Source organism: Acinonyx jubatus, chromosome C1 (genome assembly GCF_027475565.1).
Source record: "Acinonyx jubatus isolate Ajub_Pintada_27869175 chromosome C1, VMU_Ajub_asm_v1.0, whole genome shotgun sequence".
Lineage (NCBI taxonomy): Eukaryota > Metazoa > Chordata > Mammalia > Carnivora > Felidae > Acinonyx > Acinonyx jubatus.
This window is the reverse complement of record NC_069381.1, coordinates 24,183,502-24,210,017: the sequence shown is the minus strand read 5'-3', so window position 1 is coordinate 24,210,017 and position 26,516 is coordinate 24,183,502. Positions and strand designations below refer to the sequence as shown.

Sequence of the window (26,516 nt, the reverse complement as noted above, 5' to 3'; positions counted from 1 at the left end):
GCAAAGTGAAGAAAGTAAAAGTTTTAAAAGGTAGATGGGGTGCCTGGGTGGCTCAGTCAGTTAAGTCTCCAACTTTGGCTCAGGTCATGATCTCACGGTTTGTGAGTTCGCCTCTGCGTCTGGCTCTGCGTTGACAACTCAGAGCCTGGAGCCTCCTTTGGATTCTGTGCCTCCCTCTCTCTCTGCCCCTCCCCCACTCACACTCCGTCTCTCTCTCTCTCTCAAAAATAAATAAACATTAAAAAAAAAACCTTTTAATAAAATAAAAAGTAGGAAGGTGATCAACTGTGTCAAGTAAGATGCTAATGGTCCAAATAAGAATTGAAAATTGGCCATGGCTCTTAACATCTTAACAAAAGTTAGGTCAACTTATTGTGGGGAGGCAAAAACCTGACTGAAGTGAATTCAAGAGAGATTGGGAAGAGAGGGGAGTTGAAGACAGCGCGGGTGGGCAAGTCTTAGAGGAGTTTTGCTGTAAAGGGAATTAGGGAATGGGCGTCGGGTCAAGAGAGGGTTGATATTTATTTCCATGCTTTTAATGTGGGAGAAATACCATGTATGACGACAGGAACAATCATGTAAAGAGAAAAAACGGAATGGCTGGTGGGGGAATTACTAAAGCTACGCCCCTAAACAGACAAGAGGCCATGGGATTTGACAGGTAGCAGATCCAGAAAGTTTCTGTCTCTGTCCCCCTTTCACAAGTCAATCCACATTCAGCTCCAGTTCAAAAAGTTCTGATTTGGGCTATCAAAAGTTGAGATAGGTGAATGTGTGTCTATCTCCCTAATATCCTCAGAGCCCCTCGAGAAGCCTCATGGAAGTTAACTGTGATGAAATTTTCTCTACACACCTGCAGACCCTAGCCCAGGGCTCCGCTCTCCGCTTGTTGGATTAGCCCGAAGAGACCCCAAGCAGCTGTTGCGCGGCTTGTTTCATAAAGGGGGGTGGTCCTAGACCTGAGCTCTAGGATCCAGACTTTCGAGCTCCAGCCCCACCCCCTCCCTTTCTCCGCTCCTCTCCCGCGCCTTCGCGGTCCAGCTAGAGGGACGAACGTGGCCCTTAGCAGCCACCGTATCCGATGTACGCTGATTAAAGAGTAGTTGTTGCAGGGGGGTAGGGCTACCGCTGGGGAGTGGACCCTGAGAACCGAACTGAGTGAGGATTGGGCCAAGAGTCCAGAGGCGGAGTTGAAGGGCGAATTGTAGACGGACACTGGACGGGGCTCAAGGAGGCGGGGCCCAGTAGTGGACTGGAGCGGAGATTGGGCTGGGGGCGGTGTCAGCGCGAGGATTGGGCCGAGCGCTCCGGGGCGGTGCCTGAGGGGGCGGTGCCGTGTCGGAAGTCAGAGGTCAGTAAATAGTGGTGATGTCATGCGGGCAAGATGGCGGAAGGGTGAGCCCGTCATCCTGCTCTCCGGCGTTGGGGCCTGAATTCTCTGAGGGCCGGGGTGCTGGGCCAGGGTCCCCGTGGGGAGCAGGAGGCCAGCGCGCGAGTGGACGGAACTGAAAAGGCGGGGTGGAGTCGCAGTGTGAGGGGGGTGGGGAAGCGGTCTGCCAAGTCTTGGCCCGCGGACCACATCTCAGGGGGAAACTGAGACCCGATCGTTGCGCGGGCAAGAGTCGCACCGCAGGGCCGCCAGATGTGTCTGTCTTCCACAGGGAGGACGTGGGATGGTGGCGGAGCTGGCTGCAGCAGAGCTACCAGGCAGTCAAGGAGAAGGTAAGCCGGGCCGGCGCCCTTCCTCCGGCAGGGCCTCGCTCCGCCTCACTGCAACCAGGTCCGAGCGGCCCCGCCCGACCTACGTGGGCGCCAGGCCTTCGAGATGAGGCCCGCCGAGCTCTGCTGTTATACCTTATCGGTGTAAGGGAGGACTGACCCCGACTCAGGCCAGTGTGACAGTCGCCACGGTGAAATACATGTTGGTTTAAAGGCTGGCGCGACCCTTTTGTAGGAATCCATAGGAAGAGCAGTTTATTCCAGCTCAGGAAATTCACAGCTTCGTAGAAGAGAGAACGTTTGATCTAGGCCCTGAAGAAGAACTCTAGCGATAGAAACTTACTGCTCTAGTCATTCGGGTATTAGAATGGCACAGCCAGCACTCTGTGACAGGTCCTGAGGATAAGCTGCAATCCTGGGCCTCACGAAGCTCAGTCTAGCAGGGAGGCAGCAATCCCTGTGGGATGAGTGAGGCTCTGCTCTACCAATGGACAATGCTGTTGTGTGTTTCTGTTCCCTTCCGTGCTAGTTTGTCAAAGCGGGCCCCAGTGAATTGTGGAAAAAAGTTAATTACCGTTTACCTCAGGGAATTGGGGTGAGTCCTGCTTCAGGGCAGACTCAGGGAGGCTTCTGATCTCGGTTAAATCAGTCCTCTACTCTGGGAGCATTTTAATACCTCCTTTAGCCTATGCAGTCCTGGACAGCCTCTCAGCTACAGCCTAGCAAATCTAAGAATGCCCTGAGTTGTTTACGTTGTTGATAAGCACGAGGAGAATTTCACAAGGAAGTTTAATTGAAGAGACCTCAAAGAAGGTCACTTCCATTGAGCGATCTCTTGGAAGGAGAGTCTGACGTTCATTCAGCAGGTGTGCGAGGGGCTCCTGTGTGTTTCTCTCAAGGCTGGTCTTACCATAACTCATGAAAAATAGATAGTTGGTTAGCTTTCTATCTTCGTTCTTGGGGAACTCCCAGTTTGAAGCAGGGGTGTGGACGTTGTTTCTGCCTTTGACAGTTACCCCATTCAGAAAGAGGACTTAATCTCCCTCTCAGCTGCTTACTGTTAGACCAAGTTGAGCAAGTTATTTAACCTTTCTAGGCCTCAGTTCCTCATCTGCAAAATGGGAGTACTAATTATACCTACCTGATAGTATTGTAAGGATTGAGTGATAATGTGTAAAGCACCAAGGACAATGCTTAGCACACAGTAAATAGTATATAAGCTGGAGTTATTTTTATTAAGTCCTGAGGAGGGTGATGGGGAAATCCCTTAAACACCACCCATCCATTTTTACTTCCATTTTTTTTTTTCTTGGTCTTGCAGTGCTTTCCTGGCCTTGCCTCCTTCCCCCTTCCCATCCTGGCTCCATCTGGACCACTCAATTCCCAGGACCCTCAGTTCCCTTGCACCCCTTAGCGTACTGCCCTGGAGACAACAGTTTGAGATGGTGCTATAATCTACCTTCCTGTACGCCTTACCTCATCCTATAGTGTACGTGTGTGCTTGCATTTACCCACAGACAGTGATAGAGAAAGTCATATTGCTCTTTGGCCCAACCACAGATTCACCAACCTTACTCAGGCCTGAGCAACACCCAGCAAGCTTTTCCAGTCTCTCATATCCTTTTCTTCCCCCTTGCCTTCAGAAACTTTCCCCAAACCTAACTCTTCCTCAAGTCCACTGTTCAACTGCTTCTTCTTTTACCTCTGGGAGACAACCTCACCTCCTACTGTTTATAATTTGAGATCAACAGCGTGATCTCTCATGACTCCGTCCCCATCCCTGCAGCTACCACATACAAGCTTATCTGTAAACACACTCAGCTTCACCTACCGCTTGCCAAATCCAGTGGGTGGTTTTCAGCCCTTATCTTCCTGGACCTTTCTGCTGCATTTGACACTAGTGATCACTCCCTCTTTCTTGAAACTCTACTCCTTTGGCTTTGTGGCATGCTTCTCTCTCAATTCTCCACATCTCAGGCTTTTCTTTCCTGACTGCCTCATGACTTCCCCTTCCTGCGCCTTAAAAGTGTAGTGTTTGAGGGGTCTTGTCCTCCGCTCACTGCTCTGTTCACTCTACAAACGCTTCCTGGGTGACCTCCTCCATTTCCATGATGGAGTGACTCCTAGTCCTTTACTCTGAACTTTAGTGTTTGAGAATAGCTGCTGATGGACAACTATCCAGATACGCCACACATGCTACAGGACCGAAATCATTGTCATCACCCTCTCTCTAAGCGGGCTTCCCCTTTGGCATTTTGTCCCTCAGCTGGCAGCCCTGCATCCACCCAGGCACCTAGTTTAGCAGCCAGTGGCCCTTCCTTGACTCTTTTTGGCCCTCAGTCAACACATCCATTTAATCACTAAATCTACCTTTTTTGACTAATATTTCTTGAACCAGTCCCATCCTTTCATCCTGACCAGCACTGTCCTTATTCATATTCTGTTTTCTTTTCTGGACTATTGCAGCAGCAGCAGCCTCCTGACTGGTTTTCCTCTGTCTTCTACTCTTGTCACTTTTGGACCCGTCCATGGCACTCCATGCCAGTGACTGGAGTGACCTGTGAAAAAGGCAAAGCTCATCATGTCCCACCTTCAAACCCTTGATGGCTCCCCATTACCCTCAGGGCTGACCAGGCCCTCCATAGTTGCCCCTGGCAACCTCTCCAGCTTTATTCTAAACCAGTTTTGCTTTACCTTTTATGTTCGTTAGGACTGAAATGCACATGGGCTTCGGTAAGTCCTATGCCCTACTATGCCCCAGGCAGGCTTCCTTTGCTGATTCCTGCTCATTCTTTAGGGCTAAGTCCAGGCTTCCCTTCACCAAGTCTTTCCAACTTCCTGATAATACACTGGTCACCACTCTGCCCTTGTGTATCAACACTGTTATATGAACATTTTGCCAGTAGACTACGGTCTTCTTGAGGGCAGGCACCATGTCTGTTCATATTTGTCCCCTCAGAGCTCACAGTCTAGTGACAGCCATTTATCAAATAATCATGCTAATGGCTATTTAATTAAAATTGCTCTGGTACATGTAAATTTAACAAGCAAATTTAAGCACCTACTCTATGCCGCGTTCTGTGTCACTACTGGGAAAGCATCAGTAAACAAAAAACATGGGTTCTGTGCTCAGGGAACTCAGTTCATCCAGGAAGCTAGACTTGGAACGGGTAATCATAATCTACAGTATGACAAACGTTAGAGAACATTCAGGTGCCCTGGGAACATGAAGCAGGGACCCAACCTAATCTGAGGTGGCATTAGGGAAGCTTCTCCAGGGAAGTGACATTTAAACATAGATCTGAAGGAGAAACCAGAGTTAACCAGTTGAAAGGGTTTATTTGTTGTGTTTTTTTCCACTTATTTGTTTGGAAGAGTTAGAACCATATGTTCTAATACCATGAAGGTAAGGAAGATGCTAGAGCATCTGAGAAACTTGCAGAAAGCCAACTAGAGCTCAGTGAGGAACGCAGTGGTAGAGGATGAGGGCCAGAGATGAGATTATATGGGCCTTGTAAGTGAAGGGAAAGATGGTGTACTTGCTCATAGGACACTATGGGCACTGTAGAATGTAAAGCAGGGGCAACCTGGTCTGCTCTGACTTCCAAAGCTCCCAGCAGTGTCACAAGGAGAAGGCAGTAGAGGTATCTGATACAACCTGCGAGGAGTCCGTTCGACAGAGCAGGCTGGCCTGGACCAGGATGGAGAATGGCAGAGTGGATGGAGATAGAGAATAAATGGCCCCTCCACTCCAATTAGAGTCCTGAGTCTGAAAGGGAGACATGATTCCCACTCCCAGAGAAGCTTCTTGCTGATAGATGAGACTACCCCATTTCATCCCAGGCTGATGAAAACCAGAAAAAAGTCACCAGAACCCTCAAAAATGCAAAAAAAAAAAATTCAGGTGACTCTCCATGTGCAAAATGAGGGGGCTTGCCAGGGGAGTACAGAGGTAGTTTGGGAAGGTACCCCAGAGTGGGTAAGGATGAAACAAAGCAGGGCAAGACTCAGACCAGGGCCGAGGGCCTGCTCTCTCAAACCTGGTCTGAGTGCAGGGTGAGCAGCAGGTCAGTCTGACAGAAGCAAATATTCATTCTGCCCGAAGGATCTCTATGGATGAATAGAACCCTAGAATGGTAGAAGCAAGACTTCGGAGGCAATCCAATCCAGTATTTCTCTCAACACCCCCTTTGTGGAATGTAAAAACCACACACCTTTTTTCTGGTATTAAATTGCCAAGAATCGCTCATAAACGCTTTCTCAACTATTACTGTCACTAGTACAACATGTTTATTTAGTTTTTCAGACAAATAATTTCACATACTGCCTCATATTTCAACTGAACTTCCCTGTAATAAAAAATAAATAAAAATAGAAACACTTTCCCTTGATTAAAAAAATCACACACCTTTTCTTCAGGTTACTTGAAATTTGAAACAAATGTCATGACTTAAAGGATTTCAGAGGAATGCATCGGAGTCTGTTTCGTTTCCGGACTGTGTGCACCCCCTTCCCCAGTCTGCTCTTGAACCACCGATTTAGTGTACCTCCCTCAGGAGAAAACTGAAACTAGATGAGAGTTACTTGTGGCCACAGAGCTTAGTCAGGGCTGAGTCTCATCCCGATTCTCAGAGCTGCAGGGAGTCCCTTTGTACTCTCTGCTGTTCGGTAATCCCAGGTCATGGGATTGGGACAGGCAATCATTGTTTCTGTGCTGAGGCTTCCCATGTCACTTGAGGTTTCCATGTGTCTGTCTGGGATAGAAGCAGCCCCGGGAACAGGAACAAAGGGTAGTGGAGCCAGCTGGCTCTGTCATCCCTCTCTTGTCTTCCCCGTAGTCCTCCGAAGCCTTGGAGTTCATGAAGCGAGACCTGACAGAGTTCACCCAGGTGGTCCAGCATGACACGGCCTGCACCATTGCAGCCACAGCCAGTGTGGTCAAGGAGAAGCTAGCTGTGAGTACTCCCTTCACGCTCTGAGTGACTGTCCTTCACAGCCTGATACCCCAACCTTTCTACTATTAAGTGATTGTTTTTCCCCCATAGGCTCCCACTTTGAAAGAATTATGTCTGTCAAGCAAACAAGCTATATAGAATAAGTATTAATAAGCTCTCCCATTTCTGTATTGTTTTAGCAAATGTTTTCCTTCTGGCAAAGTCATTCACTGTAGACAGTTTAGAAAATACACGTAAGTGAAAGAAAAAGAAAGACCTAGTTCCATCTCCCAGAGGTAACGACTGTTAATATTTGGGGAGTATGTTCCTCGTTCTTTTTCACTTTGTCCACTTTCTTTTTCAAAACTGGAATCAACTGAATATCACGGTTTATAACGTACTTTCTGGCTTAATCATTGCAAACCTCATTCTCCAGCATCATAAATGGCTTGTTATTTGTTCTGTAGGTTTAACCAGTTCCTAGTTTCCTATTTCATTTTTTTCTGGTACTAGATAAACAGAGCTACAGTAAACATTCTGATTGCTAAATCTTTGCCCTTCATATTTTCTTTATAATAAAATACTAGAAGGGATCATACGGTGAGTACAGTTGTAGGCCTTTTAATATTTATTGCAAAACTACCCTCCAGAAAGGTTGTGCCAACTTCTATTCTTACGGGCCCTGTTTTTATTAATCAAAGATGTGTGGCAGAATCTTTTTGTGAGATAGGATTTAGATTCTAAAGTGAGTGTGAAAAGTGAAAATAGTGTATGGTTGGCTATCCCTGCAAAGCTCAAGCTTCCGATGAAGTATAATATATAGGTTTTGCATGAACAGTTTCTCCTTTAGTATTGGGGAAATTGCACTTTCTTCATCTGATCTCCAGCTGAATCAGTTGCCTTGAGATTAGAAGCCATGTTATGAAAAACATGTTTTGGAGTTCTTTTAGCCAACCTTAATTTTGTTGACTCCTCTTGTAAAATACTGTCTGCGGGCTAATCACAGCTACTCATGAGCATGAGCAGGAGTGACAGATAGTAATCCTGCTGAACTGCTAGGGTCCAGCCAGCAGCAGAGACACCACTCATTTTTTCCGTTTATTTATTCCTTTTTAAAATTTTATTTTTATTTTTTTTAAAGTTTACTTTGAAAGAGAGCACAAGTGAGGGAGGAACAGAGAGAGAGAATCCCAAGCAGGCTCTGCACTGTCAGCACAGAGCTCAATGTGGGGCTTGAACTCACAAACTGTGAGATCGTGACCTGAGCTGAAATCAAGAGTTGGACGCTTAACTGACTGAGCCACCCCAGCGCCTCTTTTTCTTTTCTTTCCTTTTCTTTCCTTTTCTTTTCTTTCCTTTCCTTTTCTTTTCTTTTCTTTTCTCTTTCTTTGTTTCTTTCTTTTTTCTCTCTTTCTTTTTCTTTCTCTCTCTTTCTCTTTCTTTTCTTTCTCTCTTTCTTTCTCTTTCTTTCTTTTCTTTCTTTCTCTCTCTCTTTCTCTCTCTCTCTCTTTCTCTCTTTCTTTCTTTCTTTAGTGTTTATTTATTTATTTTTGAGAGAGACATCCAGCAAGCAGGGGAGGGGCAGAGAGAGAGTGGGAGAGAGAGAATCTCAACCAGGCTCCTCACTGTCAGTTCAGAGCCTGATGTGGGGCTCCATCTCAGGAACCGTGACATCATGACCTGAGCCACAATCAACAGTCGGTCGCTTAACCAACTCAGCCACCCAGGTGGCTATTTATTCCTTTTTTTTCATTTGACAAATATGATTGTATATCTGTGCTAGCATGTGCCAGGCATGCTGATAGATTCCGGGTATAAAATGCTTGGATAGCCTAATCAGGAGTAAATGCTATGGTTTCCACGAGGTTTTTAGAGCCTGGCCCTGTCAGCATCCTATTTCTGCTTGTTCAAGGATATCCCGGCCAGTGTGGCTCAAGCTTGGTGTCTCACTTGCCCCTTCTAGACAATGCATACGTTGGCCCTCAGCTGGTCCCAGGTTTGCGTCTGGGCAAGGATATGTGTTCTCATCCTGCCCATATGTCCCCGGTCTTTCATAGAGAATGTTCTACTTCCTGAGCAACAATGACGATGACATTGTGATATTACAGTACTGCTAGTTAGTAGATGTTTGTTTTATGCCAGGCTTGTACATGCCTGATCTTTTTTATTTTTCACAGCAGCCCTCTGAAGGAAGTCTGTTTGTCCTAATTTTACAGATCAGGAAGCTGACTCAGAGGGGGTTAGGTCTCCAAAACTAGTACCTTTCCCACCACTCCACCCACATGTCCCCTTCCCCACAGAGTGTGTACAGCATGCATCCTATCCTGCCCATTTTTTTAAATGTTTATTTATTTATTTTGAGAGAGAGAGCAAGTGAGCATGAGCAGCAGAGGGGCAAGAGAGAGGGAGACAGAGAGTCCCAAGCAGGCTGTTTGCTGTCAGTGCAGAGCCCACCGCAGGACTCGGTCCCACGCACTGAAAGATCGTGACCTGAGCCAAAATCCAGGGTCGGATGCTCAACCAACTGAGCCATCGGAGCATCCCCTCTCCTGCCAGTTTTTGATCACTATGACTAGCCTTGAAATTTTGATGAAACAGCCAGTCAGGGAGTTCTGCTCTGACTATATAGGCCTACTGGGGTCCTGGTCCACACCCTCTTCTGGTGTCTGGGGACCCTGGCTACTTCTGTCCTTCTCCAACCTCAGAGATGGGGTAAGAGGCCATGAGCACTTCCCTGGTCCCTACACAGGGATGCTTTACCCCTGATGCTTCCTTTGCCCCTGACGCTTTACCCCTCAGTAGCCCAAACTCTAACTTGCAGCCTGCTCCTGGGCCACTTGTTTCCTCTTCCTCTTCTCTCTGCAGACTGAAGGCTCCTCGGGGGCAACAGAGAAGATGAAGAAGGGGTTGTCTGACTTCCTAGGGGTGATCTCTGACACCTTCGCTCCCTCACCAGACAAGACCATAGACTGCGATGTCATCACCCTGATGGGCACACCCTCTGGCACAGCTGAGCCTTATGATGGCACCAAGGTATTCATTAGCAGCCTCCCCTGCAGGTGCCTAACAGCACTAGATGCCATCTTCCAATGTGCACTCATAAAAGCAGTATGTGTTCAGGCCAGAAAATAAGTATATGTGTATAACTATACTGGAGAATAGTACTAATCAAGAAGATAATTATCGCTAAATCCATAATCCCATCACTGAAAGAGAACCACTTATTTCTTGTTTGGCTATAACCTTTCATTTCTTTTTGTTTACAAACATTGGTAAAGATAGTTTGAACTCTTTCTTTTTAACAAAAAAAGCACTTTATACATCGAATTTTATAACCTGCTGTAAAAACATATATAAAAAATATCAGCATCTTTCTTACCATCCTTTTAATTATTTACATTCTTGCAAGTGAACAGAGCATAATTATTCCAGTCATTTCTGTAGTGCTGCTCTTGGGGAGTCCTTTCAGCTTTCAGCCTTGATAAGGAATGCTGTACAGGTATGATCTTCTCCCCGTTTGGGTTAAGGCTGATTTCCAGTGGGAATCAACGTATGGGGGGAGGATGTCTTCAAAGCACTTAGATCAACAACAGTGGTAGCGTATTTCTTCCACATTTTATCTTCTCACATTACTTCTTCACGGTTCATGGAGTGTTTTCTCCTAAATTCACAGCAGGTTGGCATTGAATTTCCTTTCCAAACCTACTGATTTGTCAAGCATATCTGCCAGCACTAGTATCAATACCACCACTTAGTGGACATTTGAGTGGGAGTGTAAAATTTCCTAAATTGTAGGATTTTAAATTCTAACAGCTGTAAGTCACCAAAGCCACTTGCTGAAGCTCTAACGGAGACAGCTGGCCTTTGCTCCACGTAACATTGAGGAGGGGAGGTGGGGTCTTCTGTTGACCAGCTAAAGTTTGCCACTCCTGTGGCCTTACCGGGAACATGGCAGATAATTCACTCGGCAGACTGGCTATGGAATTAAGAAATTCTTGGGGCGCCTGGGTGGCTCAGTCGGTTGAGCGTCCGACTTTGGCTCGGGACCTGGTCTCACGGTTCGTGAGTTCGAGCCCCGTGTCATGCTCTGTGCTGACGGCTCAGAGCCTGGAGCCTGCTTCCGATCCTGTGTCTTCTTCCTCTCTCTCTGCCCCTCCCCCACTCGTGCTCTGTCTTTCTCTGCCTCTCAAAAATAAAGAAACGTAATAAAAAAAAAAAAGAAAGAAGTTCTTGATGAATGCTTTTAATTTGGGGAGATACATTATTTCAAATTTTGCCCATGAATTTGGATTTTATTAGTGTATTTGCACTAATGTTTTTCAGGTTTCACACAATTCAAAAGCATTTTATACATACAAGTTTATAGCCTGCTTACACTGTATCTTAATTCCCCAGGTGGAATACTAGGGGAGACCATTTTTCCAGGAGCCTCAGTTTTTCACTCCTAGCCCAGTATTCCCCTTTCTAGCCATGGGCAAACTGACAGGTGCCCTGTGGGGTCTGGCAGCCAGCAGGCGAGAGGCTGGGTTGAGGCTGATTTCCAAATGGGAATAAATGTACAGGGGAATGATCAGTCTCTGAGCACCTAAATCGACAACAATGGTAGACTATGCTGTCAGAGAGGGGGTGCTTTCTCCACCTAGCACTCCAGAATCTCTGTTCTTTATTTCTTACAGGCTCGCCTCTACAGCCTGCAGTCAGACCCGGCAACCTACTGCAATGAACCAGATGGTGAGGGGGTAGCGGTGAGGGGGAGGCTTGCAGGGAAGGGAGACCACGGGAATCTGGGATGAGCACCCTGTTGGTCTCTACTAGCAGTGGCCCAGCACCTCCTGTGTGGAGAGACCAGAGTGGGACTAGAGTGTACCTTATGTGTGGTAGGATGGGTTGACAGTCCCTTTTCCTCCCTGAACCCAGACTGTGTTCATCTCTGCAGTCTGCAGAGACTTTGCTCCGCTCCCTCATTCTTAGCTCAGGCTCCATCCCAGCCCTGCTGCCCTGCCTGCCTTCTCTTTGGCGCTTGTTTGCCAAGCCCCTCTCATGCAGCAAGCCCCAAGCTGGGAACTGGAGCTCAGAAATTAGTCAAACCCTCACCCCAGTGCAGACCTCCAGGAACCTGCTGTTAAGAAAGAGAGACAGGAAACAATAAAGCAAGGATAGTAGAGGTAGAGTGACTGTTTCCACAGAAAGGTGGGGGCTAGTAGGAACCCAGAAGGGAAGCACCCGGTGCAACCTGGGGAACCTAGGATGTGACACTTACGTTGAGTTTTTAAGGATAAATTAGAAGTAAACTAGTTTGGGGGGCGCCTGGCTGGCTTAGTTGGTGGAGGTTGCCACGCTTGATCTCAGGGTTATGAGTTCAAGCCCCACATTGGGCGTGGAGCCTACTTTAAAAAGAAAAACAAGTAGACTAATTTTGTTTTTAGCAGTGGGGGAAGGTGTTCAAGCATGGCAGTAGGACATTTTAAGGTCCTGCATTTGAGAAGTCTGGATTAAGGGGTGCATGTGAGGGAGGGATGGCGATGAGAGCTGCTGGTGGGGGCCGGACTGGAAGGGCTTTGGGTGCCAGACCATGCAGTTTGAATTTTTGTCCTAAAAGGCTCAAAGTAGTGGTTCTTAACTTTTTTTTTAGTCACAAAGGCCTTTAAAAATCTGTTGAAAATGACAGGCCCTCTCTTCACAAAATTTTATTTATTTATACTTAGAGAGAAAGAGCACAAGCAGGGGAGAGGGGCAGAAGGGGGGGGGGGAGAGAGAGAGAGAGAGAGAGAGAGAGAGAGAGAGAGAGAATCCCAAACAAGTTCTCCATTCAGTGCAGAGCCTGGGCTCGATCCCATGACCCGAACTGAAAGCAAGAGTCGGACGCTTAACCAACTGAGCTGCCCAGGCACCCCTCTCCACAAAATTTTATAATGCCATATGGGAGGTCTTTGACCCTCTGTGAAGCCCATGCTTGGACCCTAGCTTAAAAAGCCCTCCCTCCAGGGGAGCCTGGCTGGCCCAGTCAGTGAAGCAAATGACTCTTGATCTCACGGTCGTGAGTGCGAGCCCCACATTGGGTATAGAGTTTACTTAATAAAAAGAATAATAAAAAATTAAAACTAAATAAAAAGCCCTCCCTAGAGAACTACTGAAGGGTTTTGAAGCCTGAGGTGATCAGATTTTATTTTGTTTTATTTTATTTATTTTATTTTATTTTATTTTATTTGTTTTGTTTTATTTTATTTTATTTTATTTGTTTTATTTTATTTTATTTTATTTTATTTTATTTGTTTTGTTTTATTTTATTTGTTTTATTTTATTTTATTTTATTTATTTGTTTTGTTTTGTTTTATTTTATTTTATTTTATTTTATCTTATTTTATTTTATTTTATTTTATTTTATTTTATTTTATTTTATTTTATTTTATTTATTTTGTAAAAGAGCCATCCAACATAGAGAAAGATGGGCAGACTGGGTAGGAGGCTTGGCAGGAATCCCCACGTCAGAGGTAAGTCCAGAACCCAGGGAGTGGCAGGTGGAATGAAGAATGGGGTGTGGAAGACACCGAGGAGGTGGAACCCAGGGCGATCAGATAAAGGAGGAGTCCAGGACAGCACCCAGGGTTCTGGTGGATAACTAGGTGGGACAGTTTAGTGATGGAAGAAAATGAGCACACGTTGCGTTTGCTGCACCTGAGCTGATAGAAGTTTCCAGAGGACACCTGGACCCCTGGCTCTGGGGCCCAGAAGGGTAGCCTGGGCTGCAAAGACAGATTGAGGAGTTGTTGGGGGAGGGAGAGGTTAAAACTTGTGGCTTAGTAGAGGTTATCTGAGGAGAAAATAGAGAATGGGAGGACATAAGGAGAGGAAAAAAGAGGAGCCACTGAAGACTCACATGGAACAACTGGAAAGGTGGGAGGGGAATCATAGAAGACTGAGAAGCCGGAAGAGAAGAGGGCGTCACGAGGACGACAGTGGCTCCCAGGGTCAGAAGCCGGACTGGTCCCATGAGAGAGGGCAGAGAAGTAGCCTTTATTTTTGTTTTTTAAGTTTATTTATTTTTGAGAGAGAAAGTGTGTGTGTGCATGCAGGAGTGGGGAGGAAAGAGGGAGAGAAAAAATCTCAAGCAGGCCCCATGTTGTCAGCATGGAGCCTGACAGGGGGCTAAATCCCACAAACTGTGAGGTCATGACCTGAACCAAAATCAAGAGTCAGACGTTCAACTGACTGAGCCAGCCAGGTGCCCCAGGAAGTAGCCTTTGGACTGGCAACATGGGGGTCCCTGGGGACCTGAGAACAGTTTCGGAGAGGAGGGCGTTCAGTAGCCAAGTGCAGTGGGCTAAAAAGCAAGCAGCATGAGAACATGCAGATAGTAGCCCGTTCTAGAGATCACTTAAATGCTATGCCGTGATACCAGTGGGGCCTACCCACCCCTTCACCCTTCCCGACCCCCCACCTTTGGCCAAATGGCTTTGAAAAAAAACCTTAAGCTTTCCTCACTGTCCATGTCCAGGCTTAGATATGTTTTCTGTAGGCCCGGTGTTCTTTCTCCAGACCCAAAAAACTGACCATCAGTGTCTGTCCCTCTGCAGGGCCCCCGGAATTGTTTGACGCCTGGCTTTCCCAGTTCTGCTTGGAGGAGAAGAAAGGGGAGATCTCAGAGCTCCTTGTAGGCAGCCCCTCCATCCGGGCCCTCTACACCAAGATGGTGAGGGCCCAGCTGGCAGGACTTTACCCAGCTTCAGCTTGAGGTGTCAGGAGGTGGGAGGCACATATCTAGCTAGAGTCACTGCAGTTACCTGGCCCAGAGAGCAGTCTGAGACCCTCTAGAGCCAGACCAGCCAGGTCCTGAGCCAAGACTCTATATGGGCAAAGCTGATTCGCCAGGCTTCTGGCAATCGGGAAAAATGGAAGGGCCAGCAAAACCTGATGGGAATTCTTTTCTCTCTCCTTGGCCAAGCTAGGCCAGGAAAGTGGGTCTGGGGATGGAAGGGTGTTAAGTGCTCTGAGGAAAACCGCTCAGCCACGGAGCCACATCTGAAATCCAGAGCAGCTGGGAACAGGCTGATAAGGCTGGGGACACAGACCGTACACAACCACTCCCAAAGTCTCATCTCCACTGTCCCCTCCCTCCAGGTCCCAGCAGCTGTTTCCCATTCAGAATTCTGGCATCGGTATTTCTATAAAGTCCATCAACTAGAGCAGGTATGCTGGCCTGGCCTGGGGAGGTCCACTCAGCCCTTGGGGAAGTAGACTGGATTTTGTTGAGGGAAGAAGGGGCACAGGGTACCAAGAGTTCTGGGGTCAGGGCCAGGGTCTGGGGAGAGTGAGCCCTGACTGCTTCTGGCCATCTCCCCCACACTCAGGAGCAGGCCCGGAGGGATGCCCTGAAGCAACGGGCAGAACAGAGCATCTCTGAAGAGCCTGGCTGGGAGGAGGAAGAAGGTAAGAGATATTGAAAGGTGATGGGCAAGTAACAGATCCTGTGCTGCCTGTAGGGACCATCTGGCCATCTCTGAACACCGGAGAGACCTGGCATGCAGGGAAGCGTAGGGCATGTATACGGCGCTTGTCCATGCTGAGGATAGGCTGAACTAAAAAGGAAAAGTTTGCCTGGGCTGGCGGAATTCCCGGTTTGGGTAAGGAAATCACATGTGTCAGTAGCAACAGATTCCCCTGCCAGCCTATGGGCCAGCCACTTCACAGTCACCTAGGAGGCTTATCAGAATTCAAGATTCCCTTCCCCCCATTCTAAATGAGACTCTGGGGATGTGGCCAAAGTTGTACTTTAAAAAAATTTGGGGGGTGGGGGCACCTGGGTGGCTCCATCAGTTAAACACCAACTTCGGCTCAGGTCATGATCTCACGGTTCGTGAGTTTGAGCCCCGTGTTGGACTCTGTGCTGATAGCTCAGAGCCTGGAGCCTGCTTCAGATTCTGTGTCTCCCTCTCTCTCTGCCCCTTCTCCACTCGTGCCCTCTGTCTCTCCATCTCTCAAAAATAAATAAACATTAAATTTTTAAAAAAATTTTTGATGTTTATTTTTGAGAGAGAGAGAGGAAGAGAACGTGAGTGGGGGAGGGGACAGAGGATCCAAAGTGGGCTCCATGCTGACAGCAGAGAGCCTGACACAGGGCTGGAACTCATGAACTGTGAGATCATGACCCTAAGCTGAAGTCAGATTCTTAACAGGCTGAGCCACCCAGGTGCCCCCAAACTTGCATTTTTAACGAGCTCCCCTGGTAATGGTTCGTGCCTAGCCAGGTTTGGGAACCACTCGCTTAAGAGCTCAGCCTCCTCTACCTGGTAGCTCAACTTTGGATAGTATGTTGGAGCCACCTGTATGCTATTAACACATTTATCAAGTGGGGGTAAGTTAAAAGTTCAGTGTCTTCCCCGAGATCACACACTGAGGATAGAGCAGAGCCCAGCCTGAACCCAGAACTGACTGTCAAGTCTTAGCTTTCGAATCTATAATACCGTCTTGGGCTGTGCTGCCAGAAGCTGAGTGTCCACAAGACATATGCTAGGCCTCAGCGTAGGAGAGACTTTGACCAGCAGGAAGTATCTGCAGAGGAACCGTGATGGGGAAAGGGTGAGGAAACTGGCACCCTTTAGTCTTGATCGGAGTAAGCTTTGGTGCGAACCTGAGAGCTCTTCAGAGCTCCAAGGTTGTCTTGGGGCTGACCAGGGTACGTAGCCCTCTTTCCTGTTCTCTCTCAACAGAGGAGCTTGTGAGCAACTCACCCACCTCTGCAAAAGAGGCAAAGGTTCCTGTGGCCAAAACCTCCACATCCCCTGAAGGAGGACCTGGCTCCCTGAGCCCCTGTGAAGAGAATCTGATGACTCCGGCTGAGCCTCCAACAGAGGTGACTCCCTCAGAGAGCAGTGAGAGCATCTCCCCCGTGACCCAGATCGCCAAACCTGCCACTGCAGCTGAGGCACCCGTGTTGCCCAAGGACCTGTCCCAGAAGCTGCTAGAGGCATCTTTGGAGGAACAGGGCCTGGCTGTGGATGTGGGTGAGACTGGACCCCCGCCCCCAGCTCAGTTCAAGCCCCACACCCCTGCTGGCCGCCCCAGTGGCCCAGAGCCTAGGCCTCCAGCCAGAGTAGAGACTCTGAGGGAGGAGGTACTCACAGACTTACGGGTGTTTGAGCTGAACTCGGACAGTGGGAAGTCTACGCCCTCTAACAATGGAAAGAAAGGTAAGTCGAGGCCAAAATCCCAGGGAGCAGGGGGGAGGGGGACAAGCAAGAGTTGTTACCCCATAAGGCAGACTTGTCTCTTTAGGATCCCAGAAGCATTTGTGGTGCCAGTTTCCTCACCCTTTCATTTGTGATATTGATGATGGTGACAGCTGCTATCTGTTGAGTATTTATTACCTTATTTCATCCAAGGTGTACATATGCTCTGAAGTAAGAGTGCATCTTACAATCGTTGGAGTCTTAGGTCCAACAGAATAAGGTTTATGCCATGTCCTGGGCTTAGTGTGTTATATTGCATTTAATTTCTCATTTCATCTCACAGCCCAGTCAGGTCGGTATTATTGCCTTCTTTTATAGATGAAGAAAACGAGGCTCAGAAATGTTAAGTAACTTGCTCAAATTCACATGGCCAGGAAGTGGCAGGCCCAGATTCAGGCCCAGGTCTCTGACTCAGAGCCTATGCCCGTAACTACCACACTGTCCGTTTGGACAATTAAGCCTTACCCTGGGTTGGAAATCCCTGTGTCATTGATTGTCAGGGGTCCTCACCCTTTTTGACCTCAGGAAAGTCATTTAGCCTCCCTAAGCTTATCCCATTATTAGGAGCACGAAATCCACGTGTTTTTTAAACACATACAGTTTAAAAAAGAATTAAATGAATCCTCATGAACTTGCTGTGACCCAGCTTAAGTTTTAAAGCTTTAGTTTCTTATCTGTATAGTGAAATTTGAGACTGGAGACTCTGAGTTTTTGTCAAAGGGGAACCTCTCTAATTCTGGGAAGGAAAGGACAGTAAGAGCTCTGGGGTTGACTGTTTTGCCACATCCAGAATCCCTCTTCAGAGATAGCTGATTGTCAGCAGGGCCTCTCCTGAAACACACACACAGTACCAGTCAGCCACGAAACTTGCCCAGCAGGTGAGCCCTGGCCTGCTGTTGCTGAGAGACTGGTTTGCTGCAGTGGAAGGGAAACTGGCCCCACCACACCCCTCCCCTTGCTCCCTGATGGAAACCACAGGGTTTCCAGTTTCCAACACAATACTTTCCTTCTGGCTCTGATTCAGTGAGGTCATCCATTGAGCTCCTACCTACTCTTTATGAGACACTGAGGAGGGAGGGGCAAAAGCTTCAGTCTTTATGATGAAACATGAAGCTGTATGGGGCAGGCTTGATGCTGGAGGAGTTCAGAGAAAGAAGGAAGGCTCCAGGCATCAGCGGTTGGTTTACTGAGGAGACAGGCATTGTATAGGAGAGGTGAAGAGTTGAGGGCAGCTGCGGGGCTCAGGGGCCTACAAAGTCCAGATAGCAGAGGCCATGGGCAGGAGAAGTGGTGAGTAAAGCCCACTTTGCTATATTATCTCCCAGGAGAGGGAGGAATAAGAAGGGTAGATGGGTTAACTCAGAAGCAGAACTTAAGAACTTAAAATCTTAGCCAAACTTGGAACGTTGGACTTGGTGCCATAGAGCGGCAGGGCATGCTGCTCACAGTAGATGCCTGACCTGTACGAAGAGCCTCGCGTACAGAGGCTAAGGGCTCAGGCTCTGGGGTTTGAACAGTTCTGGGTTCAAATCCCAATCTTGCTCCTAAGCCATGTGACTTCAGAAAAGTTACTGATCTTCTCTAAGCCCCATTTATTCCTCTACAAATTGGGGGTAATTGTTTCACAATAGGTCCTCAATCAGGGAAGAAATATGAGTAGAGCCCTGCTTTGGGGAAATGATGATGATAAAAGGTACTATCTCTGAGCACTTTCTATATGTCTGTATCACTCTGTGCTAACACTGGATATGCATATCACAGTCCTCACAGAAGCCCAAGAGAGGTCTGTGTGATTTCCCGCCCCCCTCCCCTTTTTTTTTTACTGGTAGGAAACTTGAGATCAACCACCCACTCACTAAGTATTTAGAAAAGCAGGAAAAAGTACTTTGGGAAAGTGGAAGAGTAGGTGAGGGACCCAACAGGTGGTATGGAGTTGCTGGCTGGGTGGTACTAAGGGCCCGTTTGAGATAGCAGTCATGAATTTTAAGAGACACCAGTCAGCACGGGTGTACTTTTGTCCAGCTACAGTCAGTAGCTAGGTGCAGGCACAGAATAGATGGGGAGCTGGATTTAACCAGGGTTCAAGTTTAGCCGGGGGAAATCAGTAGAGGAAAAGAAGAAAGTCCACAAGTATATGCAAAAAAGTGATCAGAATTGTGGCTCATGGAATTGGAGCTGGGAAAGGGAAGGAGAGACAGTGAAACAGTTGGATTAAAGAGCCATAGGCTCCAGGGCACCTGGGTGGCTCAGTCGGTTAAGTGTCCGACTTTGGCTCACTCAGGTCATGATCTCATGGCCTGTGAGTTTGAGCCCGATATTGAGCCCCACATTGGGCTCTGTGCTGACAGCTCAGAGCCTAGAGCCTGCTTCCAATTCTCTGTCTCCCTCTCTCTCTCTGCCCCTCCCCCCTCACACTCTGTTCCTCTCTCTCCTTCAAAAATAAATATAAAAAAAATTTTTGTTTTATTAACAAAAAAATACTGTAGGCTCCATTGGGAATTGGGCTGTGGGAGAGCAGGGTCAGAAAAATGAGTGGTGGGTTGAAATGGGACAAAATGAGATTATGGGGGAGCTGTGGCATAAGCTCTTCATTGCTCTGCTCTGCTGCCTCTGACACTCGGGGGTTTGCAGGAGGGCTGGGTTATCGCTGCCGAAGACCCACCCCAAGCAGTCACTTAGTCGGGAGAAGATGGGGCCTTGGACTGACAGGAGGACAGTGGGAACAGAGTAGAGAGAGTGAATCTTAAAAAGAAATAATGAAGGCTTGGAGACAGTGAGTGACTCCGTTTTTCTCTTAGGTCTACATCTTAGATGACGTAAGAGAGGCTTGGTCTCTGGACACAGCAGAGTCTCTTGGGGTAGGCTAGCCACACAGTCTCCCACAGTCCAGGGGCAGTGGGGCAATCGTTGTCCTTGCAGAGCTGCTTCCCACCTGCATTTTGACCCAAGAGCCATTTAATCTAAGAGCCTGGACTTACCCTGCTCAGGTTCCCTCAGCAGGAGGAGGGGAAGGAGAGACTGAGACAGGCCTATGGCCTGCAAACCAGAAGGTGCCCTGGGCTGAAGGCCCCACTTCACCAATGACTGACTTGAGAGTGGCTTTTGCCTCCATTTCTTCTCTGGGGAAGCAGAGATCCAATTAAACGGAAGAAAATGAGCTAGTTAGTATTCACCTGAAAACTCCCCTTTCTTAAAAAAACAACAGACAAACTCCATCAGGAAATCTTAAATTGTTTTGGCATAGCTCAGTTCTCCACCACAAGCACAGTGTAATGGAGATGTTAGTACTCTTGTGTGAGAGGACAAGATGGTGGGAGGAGGCACATGGCAGAGACAGCCCTCGTTCTCATCTCTGCCACTCAAAGCCTTCATTTCGTCATCTGAAAACTGGGACTGTTAATACCCACCTCAGATGGTGGGTGTGAGGTGCTCCAAAACTGTAAGCTGGTACTCTGTTTTCCACCCCTGGAAGGACTGCCCTAACATTTAAAGCCTGAAAAAGGGGCAACCTGAGGTTAGGGAAAGCGGTCATGGCCATGGCCACACCTCTGAAATGAGGAATCAGCCATAACTCACAGGAAGCCAACACTGACAGCCAGCCAGGTGTGTGCCACCAAAATGTCCTGAAGGCATAGAGAGACTTGGATGCAGAGTCCGAAGAACCTGGTCTTGGTTGCCAGTCTGCCCTGGCTAGCCGTGGGACCACGTGCAAAATTACTGAACTCTGAAACCGTGCCTTTAACGGCCCCCATTTGTTAAATCCCCACTATGTGTATGTGTGTTATGGGCACTTCACATTGACACTTCTAATCTTAACACTGTTGGATCTCAAACTGCAGGCCCAGGCCTACAAAGAATCACCCAGGTATCTATTTATAATGCAGAGTTCTGGGCCACCACTTAGATGTTCAGAATCTGAATGAGGGGGAAGGGGAGGCAGGTATCTGCATAATAAGCTCCTCCTGTGGTTCTCTGCAAAGAGGGTGGTTTTATCCTTGTTTTATAAATAGACTGAAGCCCAAAATAACTTACCCAAGACTACACAATAGATAAAAAAAAAAAAAAAGTAAAGATTCCATCCAGGTCTACAGGGCTCCAGAGACCCAGGATGCTTGTGGCTAGGAAGTGAGAACAGAGCAAGACCCCTTATAAGGAGCACAGGGGCAGGGCTTAGGGGAGGTCTCAGAGCCTGGGTGCCTGGTGAGGAGCAAGCTGTACAAGAAACAAGGACGTGTTTACAGGTCGTGCCATTGGGAGATCAGGGACCTACTTTTTTAAAATATGCTTTTAATAGACAAAAAAAGTTACAAAGTAGTATGTGTTCACTATAGAAAAAAAAAAAAATACCAAGAAAATTACCCCATGACCTCATCACCTAGAGGTAACTATTGTTAGTATTTTTGTGGGTATTTTACACATCTTTTCTCTGTGTACAAGCATCTGTGAGCATATTTTTTTTAATGCTTATTTATTTTTGAGAGAGGGAGAGAGAGCATGAGTGGGGGAGGGGCAGAGGAGAGAGAGAGAGAGAGAGAGAGAGAGAGAGAGAAAGACACAGAATCCGAAGCAGGCTCCAGGTTCTGAGCTGTCAGCACAGAGCCCAATGCAGGGCTCAAACCCACGAACCGCAAGATCATGACCTGAGCTGAAGTCGGATGCTCAACCGAGTCACCCCAGGTGCCCCTTTGAGCATATTTTTTTAATGGACTTACAATACATATACTTTTTTTCTGCATATTCTTTTTTAAAAAACTCTTTTTGTAGTTTTCTTCTTAGTAATAACCTTCACATGGACATTTTTTTATGTTCCCTCTAAGAAGTCCTACCCAAATAACGAATGTTTAGAGCAGTGACTGCTAACCTTAGCAGGCATCAGAATCACCCAGAGCAGGGATGAGTAGACTTTTTCTGTATAGGGCCAGATCACAAATATTTTAGGCTTTTGGGGCATACAGTCTGTTAGAACTACTCAGCTCTGCTGTTGTAGCAGGAAAGCAGCCATAGGCGATATGTAAACAAATGGCAAGGGCTGTGTTCCAAAGCTGAATTTCCAAAAACAGGCAGTAGGCTGGATTTGGTCCATGGGCCGTAGTTTGCCAACCCTGGTTTAGAAAAGGGTCCATGAATATCTGTTGGGTGCAAACTCTGTATTCTAGGCACTGGGCATACCTAAGAAAGGAAAACAAAGAACCCTGCCCTCAGGGAGCTCACATTCTAGTTCCTCTATTATTGACAATAAGCATATTAAGTCTAATGATGTAATATGTTCGAAAGTGATAAATGCAATGGAAAAAAGAATAAAGAGAGCAGAGTGCAGAAGTGGGTTGCAGTTTAAAGCGGGATGGTCCGGGCAGGCCACATTTAGATGGTAGGATTTGAGCAAAGGCGTGAAGGAGGTGAGGAAATTGGCCTGTGGATGTCTGAGGAGAGAGTTCTAAGTACAAGGAACAGCCCATGCGAAGGCCCTAAAGCAGGAATGTGTCTGGTGTGTTTCAGGAGTAGCGAGGTCAGTGTAGGTAGCGTGGAGTGAGTGAAGAGGAAGAGGTTCATTGTTTATGTCTTCTAGAAGATTTCTGTGGCTCCTGGGAGCCTCTGGGCCAAAGTGCTTCTTCACTATTTAGTAACTTACTTTTCCTCACTTAATAGTTTTAGATTATTTTGCCATGCATATAAGTGCTCTACAGCCTAACATTTAAAAGCCACATAATGTTCCATCATGTGACTATACCATTTATTTACTTTTGTAATTCCCTGTCAGTGGACTCTCAGGTTTGTTTGTTTGTTTGTTTGTTTGTTTATTAGATGTTTTTATTTATTTTTGAGAGAGAGACAGAGCATGAGTGGGGAAGGGGCAGAGAGAGAGAGAGAGAGAGAGAGAGGGAGACACAGAATCAGAAGCAGGCTGCAGGCTCTGAGATGTCAGCACTGAGCCCGATGCTGGGCTTGAACCCGCAAACCGTGAGATCATGACGCAAGCCGAAGTCGGACGCTTAACCGACTGAGCCACCCTGGTGCCCCAGGTTTTTTTTAATTTTCATCACTATAACCGCACTACAGTGAACATCCCTTTGGCTAAATCTTTTACTGAATCCAAGATTTTTCCTTAGAATTGATTCCTAAAAGTGGAATCACTGAGCCAGAGTGACAACAGAATGTGAGAGCTTTGATGTATATTTGCCAGGCCCTTTTGAAGAGTGCCATAACCCCCAGCTACAACCTGCTCATACATACCCCTTCCCACCTTTGACACTGTGGATCATGGTTCCAGGCTCAAGCACGGACATCAGTGAGGACTGGGAGAAGGACTTTGACTTGGACATGACTGAAGAAGAAGTACAGATGGCACTCTCCAAAGTGGATGCCTCTGGGGAGGTGAGTGGGCCTGGCTGGCCATAGGGAAGCAAGCCCAATGATCCCAGTGTTTGAGGACTCCTCCCATCAAGTGCAACTTGATGCACAACAGGGTGGATCCCTGTTCCTGAGATGGCAGCTTCAGGCCCTGAATGGTTTCCGTCAGCAGGCTCTGTTTCCCCTTAGTTCCTGGTGAGAGAGTACCTGACATTAGCTCTGCATCAGAGTCACCTGAGGAACTACTAAAAAGTGTAGACTCCAAACCCTGCCCCAGATCTTCTGATTCATGGTTCCCAGGGATGGGACCTGAACAGATAGATTCCTGGCCTTGGAGACAAAAGATAGTGTGATCTAGGGCGAGTCACTTAACCTGAGCCTCTGTTTTCCCATAGAAAACAGAATTGATCTTAGAAGCACATAAGCTGTGAGAGGTAATGCATGTAGACATGTTAGGCATCGTGCCTGGGACATGCGAGCTCTCAGTGAATGTTACTGAAGCCACCACAAAACCCAGTCCAGTTAGAAGCCCAGAGGCCTTATTACTCTAACTCTTCATTACCTGCCAAAATCAAGAAGGAGTCATTTTTGAATGAAAGGCAGGGAAAAAAGCTCTCACAGCTAAGTGGCAAGAGTGAGGCTCCAGCCCAGACATATAACATTCAAGTCAGTGTTACTCCCACTGTTACACAAGAATCACATGATTTCTTCTATCATGTAGCTCATAAACCTGCTGTAAAGAGGTAAACAGATTAGAAAGATAGGCAAGGCCTCATTTTTCATATGGGAAAACTGAAGCCTGGGGAGAGGTAGAGACCTACCCATGAGTACTTTGCTTCTATGACCTCACTATACCCAGGGTAGAGAAGGCCCATGATCCCCTATCATGTCACAGGGGCTTAATGCCTTCTGGGTCTTTGCGACCCTCTGTAAAACCTGGCCACCATATACCCAGGCAGTCATTCTACAACCCATCATACCGGGGATCAGCTGACAGCAGGCCGATAGAAAGTTCCCTGGAGAGACTTCAGCTGAAGTTAGGGCACTGGAGCCCCTGATGAAGACCCTGTGAGCACCTGCAGTACAGTGCCACCTTGCTTCTGATCACGGGGCCACTCTCAAGTTTTCCTTAAGGGATTGACTGAGTTGGTTCCTGGAAGCAGGATGTCCCCTCCCAGTGTCCAGTGTTGGCTGATGGAAGCATTTCCTTTGGGTCTGGAATGATCAGAGCAGCAGCCCCACCACTCGGACACAGGGCAGCTCTGCTCCCAGACGTGTTCCTTAAGACAGTGGTTCACTCTCCTAGGGGGCAAGGTGTGGCCCAAGGGGTGGGGGGCGGGGTGTGCAGGGAGTTGGGGGAGGATGTTTAGGGGAGGGCTGTCTGGAAATGGGGGCAGCAAGGGGAGGCTGGGTCCGGGCTTGACTCAGAGGAGTAAATATGTGTTTGTGCTCTCCGTTATCCCCTCCTGTCCGCAGCTGGAAGATGTAGAGTGGGAGGACTGGGAGTGAGGGGCCAGAGCGCGCAGCTCCCCCGCCCACAGAACCTCCCACCCCCTCGCTCACCTCAGCCCAGCCCTGGAAGACACTGACTGAGAATGTCCCCCCAATGGCTTCTGTCAACCAGACCTCTGGGTGGCTCTTTACTGGTCTTTTGGGCCTCTGCTTACATCTGGGAAGGGGCTCACTGAATCCAAACCAGGAACTCTGACTTGTGCCAACCATAGGATGACTCAAAGGGGAGGAGCCCTACCCCCCTCACCAGAAGAGCCTACATTTCTCTGCTGAACGCCCACTGTTCTTGGGGACCCTTGCTGGGAAGTCCCAAGGGGTAACTCTAGCCCTTCTATCTGTGTAGGACCTAAGCACCAGTCTCTTGGAGGAAGCTGAGAGAACACTCTGTCCACCCAAAAGTAGGCAAGGAGGGCCATCCCACCTGTCCTAGCTAGACAGGGATGGCAAGCACATTTTGGTTCCTATCCCAGTGAGTGAGAGGCATTCGTCTCTGGGAAATTTGCCTCTCTTGGGAATCTCCCCTTCCCAGGCATTTTCCATTCCCAGAAAGGTTCCTTGTGGTTCCAAATCTAGAGACCAAACCCCAAGTTCCCACCTCTTCCCTTTCGTCCAGCCCAGGCTGGTATGTCCCCAATGCCTCTCCCAGGGCTTCTTCATGTCAGATGCACCCAAGTCCTTAGCCCAGCTGTGCCACCTGCAAGAGTCTGCTCTTGCATTTCTTCCCCTCCCCAAGAAGGGAGGGGGTCACTTCAGGCCCTTCTGTGCATTGCCTGGCGGGATACCTTGTCCAACCAGCTACCCACCTCGACCCCCCTGTAGCTTAGGACACAAGCCAGCTACCGGCGGTACAGAGCAGCGATCAAAGCTGAGTCCGTACAACTCTGGTAAGCCCAACTTCTCCACCTCAGCCCTTCTGCTGCTTGAAGGGATATGCTGGGGGTGAACTTCTTGAGACTCTTACCAGGCTTCTGCAAAAGCTCTTCTTCCTGAAGACAGACCCGGTCTTTGTGGCTCTCACCCTTTGCTCTGGTAAAGCTATTCCTCTCTTGGAGGACTGAGGGGCTGCAGGAATCCCTGGAGACCCTGGTGCTTCATGATGCTGCTCTGGTGATTCTTGTACATTATCTGGTGTATTCACCAATGATTTAAAGGGATTGTGGTCAGGTACGCCAAGAGAGTGGTGGTCAGTTCCACTTGAAACCTTCAGTGAGGGGGGTGGGATGGAGAGAATCTTTTTTTTTTTTTTTTTTTTTTTGATGGGATGGGGTTTTTCTCTTTGTAATTATTTCTTTAGTTTAATTAACTGTTTGGTTGTTTGTGCAATATTATATATTTTAAATTATAATGCATCTCCCCAGAGTATTTTGTAGCCAGGGAAAGAAAAAAGGAAAACAAAACAAAAAAAAAAGATTCTAACAGCTGTTAGTTTTGTAATTAAAAAAGAAAGAAAAAAGAACTTTGTCCTGAACCTTTTCCAGACTTGCCGTTAACAGCATTAAAGAGATTCAACAGAAGCTGGAAGGTGTCTGGGGGTCCGTTCTTGTCCCCAACAGCAGTTGCCCTGGAGCCGGGGCGGGATGAACACAGTGCGCAGGGTGGCTTTCTGCTTGGAGCCCGGGGAAGGGGCAGGGATGGTGGAAGTTGGGGGGAAGTCTGGGTCCTGAGGAAACCCCTGGTCCTCATCTCAGACAGCTTAGACTTTGGGATGAGGCAGGGATAGGGCTCCCAACAGGCCTCTTACCAAGACAAGGAGTCAGGAGACCACTTCTGCATTCCC

General features: G+C 47.8%; 2 protein-coding genes across 4 annotated transcripts in view; one reads left to right on the top strand and one right to left on the bottom strand.

Annotated features, from left to right (window-relative positions):
- The window catches only part of ZBTB8B (zinc finger and BTB domain containing 8B), a 41,774-nt gene extending 40,072 nt beyond the window's left edge, over positions 1-1,702 (bottom strand). Inside the window, exon 1 of the mRNA XM_053210762.1 lies at positions 854-1,702. The gene's annotated coding sequence lies outside the window, so the exon portion shown is untranslated. The remainder of the gene's footprint in view (positions 1-853) is intronic.
- BSDC1 (BSD domain containing 1) lies at positions 1,060-26,253 on the top strand. 3 transcript variants are annotated; one of them, XM_015070256.3, is made up of 11 exons: positions 1,060-1,083; positions 1,662-1,722; positions 6,558-6,674; positions 9,519-9,686; positions 11,330-11,384; positions 14,228-14,343; positions 14,772-14,840; positions 15,002-15,080; positions 16,361-16,840; positions 23,148-23,251; positions 24,704-26,253. In XM_015070256.3, coding segments are annotated over exons 1-11 (1,284 nt in total). In that variant the 5' UTR covers positions 1,060-1,081; the 3' UTR covers positions 24,737-26,253. The 3 variants fall into 3 exon arrangements, with proteins under 3 accessions (XP_014925742.1, XP_014925741.1, XP_014925743.1); XM_015070255.3 differs by lacking the exon at positions 1,060-1,083 and adding an exon at positions 1,351-1,395; XM_015070257.3 differs by lacking the exons at positions 1,060-1,083; positions 14,772-14,840 and adding an exon at positions 1,351-1,395.
- The last annotated feature ends 263 nt before the right edge of the window (positions 26,254-26,516 follow it).